We start from the raw sequence: 10,008 nt of genomic DNA, 5'->3' as shown, positions 1-10,008 counted from the left end.
TTTCCCCTGGAGTTTCTTAATTAAGCCTGTTAGTGGAAAGATCTTTTTCTCCATTTTTATAGGATTTCCAACTTTATATTATAAATTCATCCACCATATTGACATCTCTCATGATTCAACGTTCACATCAAGGATTTTCTCCAGTTTCCTGAAGTGATCCCTTCTTAAAACTTTTGATAAAATTAGAACTGTTTTAACGACTTTCTGCAAGGCCAACTAAGGTTATAATGAGTTCCATTAACTATTTAGGTAGAATTGTCATCATCAAAAGCCATAATGTTGTTATGCTGTTGTTATGCAGGGTGCCCTCCTCACTATGCAAGAGTGGTGGCACAGTGGCGCAGTGGTTAGCACTGCAGCTTCACAACTTCAGCGACCCAGGTTCGATTCTGGGTACTGCCTGTGTGGAGTTTGCAAGTTCTCCCTGTGACTGTGTGAGTTTTCGCCGGGTGCTCCAGTTTCCTCCCACTGCCAAAGACTTGCAGGTTTATAGGTAAATTGACCCTTGTAAATCACCCCTAGTGTAGGTAGGGATTATGGGATTACTGCAGGGTTAGTATAAATCGGTGGTTGTTGGGCGGCACAGACTTGGTGGGCCGAAGGGACTGTTTCACTGCTGTATCTCTAAATAAATAAAAACACTCCATTATCTTACCCATTATTGTTGTTGGGCTAATGGTCTGCATGATATTTTCCATATTCAAATATACTCTGTTTTTGTCCTTTGAACCGCAATAATCTGATCACTGTACTATGACTCATCTAGAACCATAACCTTTAGCTATAAATTTCCTCCTTTGTCTCATTCAGAACATTAACAGATGACCCATGGGGTTAATTAATCTTAGGATAAGTCAATGCACTAATTAGGTGACCAGTTAACTGAAGACATTTGTACCTTTGCTGCCCTTGCCACATCTGCATTGTTCCAGGCTTGGTATAGATGGCTTGCTTTGCTAGAAAGAAAAGAGGACACAGGAAACATAATCTGAAATACGATTTATTTATTCTAATATGTAAATATGCACATACCTGCATCTCTATGTGTTTGGCTTGGCTTGTGTGTTCGCATCTGTGTCTATGGTTCTTTGTGTATATGTGTTTGTATGCATGCCTGTGCATCTTTCCATGAATGTCTGTGTCAGTGACACTGTGTGTTTGAATTTGTGTATCTGTTTGTATGTTTGTGTCTGCATCTAAGTGCCTGGATGTGTGTGCTGCATCTGTTTACATTCATTTTATGTGTCTCTGTGTGCATGCCCATGTGTTTCTATGTGCATTTCTATGTGACTGCATAGAGATACTGGGCTGGAACTTTCTCTGAAGATACAGTGTGTTATATCTGCACTTGCCCTTAGACATTTCATGGGGTTTTGCATTGGAACCTACTGCATTTAAAGAGCCATTACAGCACAGCACCCTGGACAGAGCATCTGGGACCTGTGTGAAGAAACTGTGCATATGTTTAATCAATCTGATTGAAAGATTCGTATGATTAGCAGAGTCTGAACCAGGAAGCATCAGTTAGAATATCAAATTCAATGTTAAATTAGGTTCAGAAAGTGAAATAAAGTGAGAGAAAGAAGTATTGAGAGAGAGAGAGAAAGAGAGATTAAAGATACAGAAGAAAAAATATGTTTTATACTTGTTAAAATTTCGGACAATAATTAAAATCTGAAGGAATGAGAATCCACACAGTGAATTTTCAGTACTGGGGAGGCTGTTTTGCAATAATTAAGACTTGCCACACCATTAAAAGGGTACTTACACTAGAATGGAGAAGCGCTAATATTTTCTAACAAGCTTCTATGAGGTAAGCACACCAATTCACGCCGTTCAATGTATTTGAATGGGGAGCCAGATGACAAGGTGCCATTTACATGAAGCTTCTAACTGCTGCCTTAAACATGGTAGGGAAACTAAGTTCTATAGGTAGTGTATTGGAGATCAGCAATGTTACTGTGGTATGAAAGGGAAGAGCTGTTGGAAAGGGCTTGATAAAGTTAGCAAGATATTAATAGCAAACCTGAAATGTTACTTTTAGCTATACAATGATATCACCATAATTTCAGGGCAGGAATTATTTATCTAGCAGTTAGTGATTAACAGCTGAAACAAGTTGCCACTAAGCATGATTGAGGTCAGCACACTGGGTCCATGTAAGGCCCAATTGGCTCCTATAATGGGAAACTGGAAAGGCCGGTATCTAAGAAGGGTGAGCTCAAATGGCTGTGACAAAAAATAGGTATTTTGTCTGTGTTTATTTATTAATGAATGGCTTTGTTGACCACAGTACGCACACAGACACAGCCTTTTACTGCAACTATTACCACTCCCTTTGCCTTTTATTCCATGACATCTTTGCCCTTTAATCTTTCCTGCCATTTGTCCTATTATAGACCTTCACTTTTGTTCGTCTTCTGCCCATCCCCCCTTTCACTTGCTCAAAACCTATTACATGTCTAACCTCTGCCAGCTCTGATGATGACCCGAAACATTAACCGTTCCTTTCTCCACAGATGCAGCCAGACCTGCTGAGTATTTCCAGCACCTTCTTTTTTATTTCAGATATTTAGCATCCGCAGTATTTTGCTTTTATTCTACATACAGACTTAATGTTGTTTTCTATTGGTGTTTCTGCAACTTACACAAGTACACACCTCAATCTGGCAAGGCCAAGTCAAATCATGTGTGTTTGAATTTTATTCCAGTCTAAAGAAGAGTTGAATATGCTAATTGTTTAAATGGCACTAGACTATTCATTTCAAACTGCCTGCCTCCTGGAAATGTCAGATTTGTTCTCTCAAGTATTATCTGTGTTTAAATACTGCACATGGCAGCCAACCTATGTGATTAATGGAGCTAGCTTGTTATTTTTTTCAAGGAACACTTTATGAATTTACATTTCATCCTTGTACAGGAGCCATGCTAATCCTCTCTAGTATTCCAACTTTAGCATATATGCTGTCAAAGCAAGCACTTAAGTTAAATCCTTAACTTGCTATAGTAGGTTTTGAACTTAAGTCTCTGAATGATTAGTGCAGGCTTCTAGATTACCAGTTCAGCAATATAACCACTCGACTGTTCTGGTATGTCTTATTAGGTACTTGAGCAGGTAGTTTATGCTACATCACACAGATCATAGAGAAAAGCCAGCCTGCTAAGGGCTTTTGGTTGACAGCTCTGCTGGAGAGAAGGGCAGGGTCAATAAATGGCGCTTGTCTTTTGACAGATAGCTCAGTGGTCAGACGTTTCCTGTTTGGCCTAATCTCGGCTTTTGGAACCCTTCTTAATAGTTGGTTTGAAATTAGCAGATCTAGCTTCTCCAGAAGAAGATTTTATCTTGCAAGCAGTGGAACATATGGTAAAAGGTAGCTGAAGGAATAGTATCTTTGTATTTTAAAACGTTGCTGAGTATAGTTAAGTGTGTAGTTACCGCAAATATGGTGTTCTGCACTGAATCCTGCTTATTTATATGTTGTTTGTTAAATCTACTTTATGGCCAAGCTTCAATCTGAATCTGAATCATTGGTTCCCTGGCCACTTTCAGACTAAATCAGACCATTTGACCCTGAGGCGAGCTTCCAACCCACATCTGTTCCATCAGGAAGGCCGCTTACTTTCTCTTGCAGCATCATCCATCTCCGCCCCTGCCACAGCTCATCTGCTACTGAAACTCTCATCCATGCCGTTGTTACCTCTGGACTTCACTCCAGTGCTTTCCCTGCCAGCCCTGTGAACTTGAGCTCATCCAAAACTCTGCTGCCCAAATCCTAACACACACCAATTCCTGTTCACCCACCAACCCTGGCCTACATTGGCTCCCAGGCTAGCAATGCCTTGATTTTAAAATTCTCATCCTTGTTTTCTTGTTTTAGGGCGGCACAGTGGCGCAGTGGTTAGCACCGCAGCCTCACAGCTCCAGGGACCCGGGTTCGATTCCGGGTACTGCCCGTGTGGAGTTTGCAAGTTCTCCCTGTGTCTGCGTGGGTTTTCTCCGGGTGCTCCGGTTTCCTCCCACAAGCCAAAAGACTTGCAGGTTGATAGGTAAATTGGCCATTATAAATTGTCACTAGTATAGGTAGGTGGTAGGGAAATATAGGGACAGGTGGGGATGTTTGGTAGGAATATGGAATTAGTGTAGGATTAGTATAAATGGGTGGTTGATGTTCGGCACAGACTCGGTGGGCCGAAGGGCCTGTTTCAGTGCTGTATCTCTAATCAAATCTCTCCATGGACTTGCTGCTCACTATCTCTATAAACTCCTGCAGCCCTACAACACTCTGAGATCTCCAAGTTCCTTCAATTCTGGCATCTTGCATAACCCTGATTTTCACTGCTGCACCATTGGACCTTGTGCCTTCAGCTTCCTGGGCCCTAAACTCTGCAATTTTCTCCCAAACCTCTCTATCTCTCTCTCCTCCTTCAAGATGTTCCATAAAACGTACCCCTTTGACTGAGCTTTTGTCACCTGTCCTAATATCTCACGTGGCCCATTGACAAATTTTATGTGATAATGCTCCTGAAAAGCAGCTTGTGACATTTTACTAGGTCAAATTCACTACATAAATGCAAGTTGTTGTTTTAATTGTTATGATAATCTTCTTGACAAAGATCAGGAGAATCATAGCAGCCAATATGCTGTTAAATAGTGGCAATGGTTCTCTGTTTGATGTCAGGGACTCACCATCACATCCTGAGCAGATAAAGATACACTATTACACAGCAAAACTCTGACACCTGTGTGTATGAGCGTATCAGTTGGCTTACGCATGCATTTTTGCAAAAGTGTGGATGTGGATGTATGCATGTTAGTGAGATATAATTACTGCTGGATACTCACTTTTGGTGTTTACCAATCCATTCTGATCTTTGAATTTTATTGCTGTGTTCAAAAATGAATCGGAAATTGTGTGGAACTCCTGTTGAAGAAAATTATGTTTCAGATGACTACAGATCCGAGTATAATAAGCATTGAAATACATGCAGTGGATATTTAATGGTTAACCATGATCAAGCATATGATACCAGAAGTAAAGAACAAGTTATAAATTTGCTACTCACCAGTGAGGTACTTGGTAGTTACCAACTGCACAATGTATACAGGTCAAAATCCAATTAAATAGACGTAAATTTATTTCATTTAATCGAGTACATAATAAGTAATTATTGCTGAAGCTTTGGAGGTAGTCTTTGCACCAATTTACAGCCTGTAGAAGTTAGGTTCACCTCTCTTTAGTGGTGCTTGGCTGCCATGTTGGAAATCCTGCAAGCATTGATTGACAATGTGGATTTTGGAACCTCAAAGCATCATCTGCCTTTTTTTTAAAGTTACAAATATGGGGGGAGGAAGGGTGATTTGCATAGTAGGTTAGCACACCACAGATTGTCTCTGGGGGCTGTATTCTAAAGCAGACTGTAAATCTGCTCTCCCAAGTAGTTGCAAGGGCCCTAAGTGGGATGTGTTTAGAAGGTATCAACAGTGGGCTAACCTTTTGTACTTGGAATTATTGCGTAGAAACAAGCTAATCTGCTCAACGAGTCCATGCCAATATTTATACTCCACAAATCTTCGTCCTCTCTAATTACCTGTTCCTACCTTGCCCTGTATCTCTTGTTTGCCCTGTTCTCTTCCACCTACTATATGTATCAAGCCACCCATTTAAATGCGATTTGCTCCATCCACTTCATGTGGCAGCGCGTTCCGTATTCTCGCCACTCTCTGTATGAAGAAACTACTCCTAAATTATTTACTTGATCTTTTCGAGGCGATCATGGTCTTGAGTTTGCAATAGTTTTGCCAGTGTAAGCTGGTGCAATTGGCTGCACCAGCGCAAAAAATTGCAGAATGTCAAGCATCGGTTTCAAGTTCCCGTGACCTTTACTGTTGGTTTGAAAACCATTCTACCCAAAGCCGGCTCTGCCCACAAAAATGACCATGCTCTCTGATTGAAATAACAAGGATGCTGAGTTTCTGACAACTGATCACATTTTTGCTCATTCGTGGGTCTTCAAAATTGACCTAATTTGCTTTGGCACAAAGGCACTAATAAGGTTTTACACATTAAACAAAATTAATTTCCTGAGAAACTGATGCAGTGATTTTAGGTTATCCCAGGTGGAGGACTAAACACTACTATTAAAAATGTTTATTTTTGATGATAAACCCATCTTCAGCTGGATTAGTAAAACTGCACCAAGATACCAGTCTTAAATACATCAATGAATACTCTTTAACAAAAGGAAATAAAAAAAGATTACATTCTATAATGCCACCCGATCATGTTTCATCAGCCTAGTAAACCTTTTCTGAACTGCCTCCAATGCTAGTCTATCCTTCCTTAAATATGGGGACCAAAACTATGCAGTACTCCAGTTGTGGCCTCACCAGCACCCTGTACAGTTGGCACAAGACTTCCCTATTTTTAAACTCTAATCCACTAGCAATAAAGGCCAAAATTCCATTTGCCTTCCGAATTACTTGCTGCACCTGCATGCTAACATTTTGTGTTTCATGAGCAAGAACACCCAGATCTCTCTGTGCTGCAGTATTTTGTAGTCTTTCTCCATGTAAATAATAATCAGCCTTTTTATTTGTCCTACCAAAGTGGATGACCTCACACTTTCCCACATTGAACTCCATCTGACAATTTTTTGCCCACTCACTTAACCTATCTATATCCCTTTGCAGATTCTTTGTGTCCTCATCACAACATGCCTTCCCACCTATTTTTGTATCCTCAGCAAATATGGATACACTACACTCTGTCCCTTCCTCCAAGTCATTAATATAGATAGTAAATAGTTGAGGCCCTAGGACCGATCCTTGTGGTACCCCACTAGTTACAGCTTTCCAACCTGCAAAATACCCATTAATCCCTGCTGAGAATCTCTGCCTTCTGTGTGTTAGCCAGTCCTCAATCCATGCCAACACATTACCCCCAATAACCTGAGCTCTTATTTTGTGTAATAACCTTTTATGTGGCACCTTATCGAAAGCCTTCTGAAAATCCAAATACACTACATCCACCAGTTCCCCTTTATCCACTCTGCTTGTTATATCTTCAAAGAACTCTAATACTCTAATAAATTTGTCAAACATAATTTCCTTTTCAAAAAAACCATGTTGACTCTGTTTGATTGCATTATGTTTTTCTAAATGTCCTGCTATTTCCTCCTTAATAATGAGCTGTAGCATTTTCCCAATGACAGATGTTAAGCTAACTGGTCTATAGTTTCTTGCTTTCTGTCTCCTCTTTTCTTGAATAGGGTCATCACATTAACAGTTTTCCAATCAACTGGTACCCCACTGGAATCCAGTGAGTTTTGGTATATTATGACCAATGCCACCGCTATCTCTGCAGCCACTTCTTTTAAAACGCTTGGATACAGGCCATCAAGTCCTGGCAACTTGTCTGCCTTTAGTACCATCCGTTTGTCCAGCACCTTTTCCCTTGTGATAGAGATGGTTGCAAGTTCCCCCCATTGACACCTTGCTCATCTATTATTGTTGGGATGTTTATAGTATCCTCCACCGTGAAGACTGATACAAAATATTGGTTTAAAGTATCTGCCATTTCCCTGTTCCCTGTTATTAATTCCCCGGTCTCATCATCTAAGGGTCCCACACTTACGTCAGCTACTCTCTTCCTTTTTATATACCCACAGAAGCTCATACAGTTTGCTTTTATATTTCTTGCCATTTACTCTTATAATCAATTTTCTGCCTCTTTATTAGTTTTTTAGTCATCCGCTGCTGGTTTCTAAAACATTCCTAATCCTCTGGTCCACCACTAATCTTCGCCGCTTTGTATGCCTTTGTTTTTGATTTGATACTCTCCTTAACTTCCTTTGTTATCCACGGGTGGTTCATTGTTCTCATCGAGTCCTTCCTTCTGACCGGAATAAATGTTTGCTGAGTTTTAGGAAATATCTGCTTAAAGGTCTGCCACTGCTCACCGACTGACTTTCCTTTTAGTCTATTTTCGCAGCCTGCTTTAGACAACACTTTCTGCATACCTCTGTAATTGCCCTTGTTTAAGTTAAGGACACTGGTTTGAGACCCGAGTTGCTCACCCTCAAACTGAATTTGAAATTCTACGATGTTATGATCGCTTCCCCCCAGAGGATCCTTAAGTACGAGATCTCTTATTAATTCTACCTCATTACACATTACCAAATCTAAAGTAGCCTGTTCCCGGGTAGGTTCTGTAATGTATTGTTCTAAGAAACAATCCCTGATGCACTCTACAAATTAGTCTTCCATTTTACCCTTGCCAATTTGGTTTGTCCAGTCTACATGCAGATAAAAATCACCCATGATAATTATAATGCCCTTCTTACACGCATCTGTTATTTTTTAAAATTCATTCATGGGATGTGGGCATCGCTGGCTCGACTAGCATTTATTGCCCATCCCTAATTGCCCTTGAGGTAGTGATGGTGAGCTGCCGTCTTGAACTGCTGCAGTCCATGGGAGGTAGGTACACTCACAGTGCTGTTAGGAAGGGAGTTCCAGGATTTTGACCCAGCGACAATGGCAATATAGTTCCAAGACAGGATGGTGTGTGACTTGGAGGGGAACTTGCAGGTGGTGGTGTTCCCATGAATTTGCTGCCCTTGTCCTTCTAGTTGGTAGAGGTCGTGGGTTTGGAAGGTGCTGTCTAAGGATCCTTGGTGTGTTGCTGCAGTGCATCTTGTAGATGGTACACACTGCTGCCACTGTGCGTCGGTGGTGGAGGGAGTGAATGTTTGTGGATGGAGTGCCAATCAAGCGGGCTGCTTTGTCCTGGATGGTGTCGAGCTTCTTGAGTGTTGTTGGAGCTGCACCAATCCAGGCAAGTGGAGAATATTCCATCACACTGTGACTTGTGCCTTGTAGATGGTGGACAGGCTTTGGGGAGTCAGGAGGTGAGTTACTCGCCTCAGGATTCCTAGCCTCTGACCTGCTCTTGTAGCCATAGTATTTATCTGGCTACTCCAGTTCAGTTTCTGGTCAATGGTAACCCCAGGATGTTGATAGTGGGGGATTCAGTGATGGTAATGCCATTGAATGTCAAGGGGAGATGGTTAATTTCTCCCTTGTTGGAGATGGTCATTGCTTGGCACTAGTGTGGCATGATTGTTACTTTCCACTTATCAGCCCAAGCCTGGATATTGTCCAGGTCTTGCTGCATTTCTACACGGACTGCTTCAGTATCTGAGGAGTCACGAATGGTGCTGAACATTGTGCAATCATCAGCGAACATCCCCACTTCTGGCCTTATTATTGAAGGAAGGTCATTGATGAAGCAACTGAAGATGGTTGGGCCGAGGACACTACCCTGAGGAACTCCTGCAGTGATGTCCTGGAGCTCAGATGATTGACCTCCAACAACCACAACCATCTTCCTTTGCACTAGGTATGACTCCAACCAGCAGAGAGTTTTCCCCGTGATTCCCATTGACTTCAGTTTTGCTAGGGCTCTTTGATGCCATACTCTGTCAAACGCTGCCTTGATGTCAAAGGCAGTCACTCTCACCTCACCTCTTGAGTTCTGCTCTTTCGTCCATGTTTGAACCAAGGCTGTAATGAAGTCAGGAGCTGAGTGGCCCTGGCGGAACCCAAATTGAGCATTACTGATTAATACTTTGTCCTACAGAGAGGCAACTCCTCGATGGCCTATCGAGCACTCCCACCCGTGATTTCTTTCCCTTGCTATTCCTTATTTCCACCCAAACTGATTCTACATTACGATCTATTACACCTATATCGTTGCTCACAACTGCACTGATCCCTTCCTTTTTTAACAACGCTACCCTACCTCCCTTTTCTTCCTGCTTATTCTTCCAGAATGTCAATTATCCTTGAACATTGAGTTTCCACTCTGGTCATCTTGCAAGCATATCTCTGTGATAGCTATCAAATCATATTCATTTGTTTCTATTTATGTCGTCAGCTCATCTATCTTGTTACAAATGCTATGTGCATTCAGATAAAGAGCTTAAGCTTTGACTTTTTACCATTTT

General features: G+C 41.4%; 1 protein-coding gene and 1 non-coding gene across 2 annotated transcripts in view; both read right to left on the bottom strand.

Moving 5' to 3' along the window:
* Window positions 1–10,008, bottom strand: part of si:dkey-211g8.8 (uncharacterized protein LOC108004533 homolog) — a 61,300-nt gene that overhangs the window by 17,327 nt on the left and 33,965 nt on the right. The window contains exons 3-4 of the mRNA XM_068039667.1: window positions 4,844–4,922; window positions 899–956 (exon numbers count right to left, since the gene is read on the bottom strand). Of these exons, the coding sequence (XP_067895768.1) occupies window positions 899–956; window positions 4,844–4,922 (137 nt within the window). The remainder of the gene's footprint in view (window positions 1–898; window positions 957–4,843; window positions 4,923–10,008) is intronic.
* On the bottom strand, window positions 2,876–2,980 carry LOC137374057 (U6 spliceosomal RNA). The gene has a single exon (XR_010975758.1). It is a non-coding gene; the product is annotated as a U6 spliceosomal RNA (small nuclear RNA).

This window comes from Heterodontus francisci, chromosome 9 (assembly GCF_036365525.1).
Source record: "Heterodontus francisci isolate sHetFra1 chromosome 9, sHetFra1.hap1, whole genome shotgun sequence".
Taxonomy (NCBI): domain Eukaryota; kingdom Metazoa; phylum Chordata; class Chondrichthyes; order Heterodontiformes; family Heterodontidae; genus Heterodontus; species Heterodontus francisci.
The sequence above is the reverse complement of the archived record's forward strand: the minus strand, read 5'-3'. Positions and strand labels throughout refer to the sequence as shown.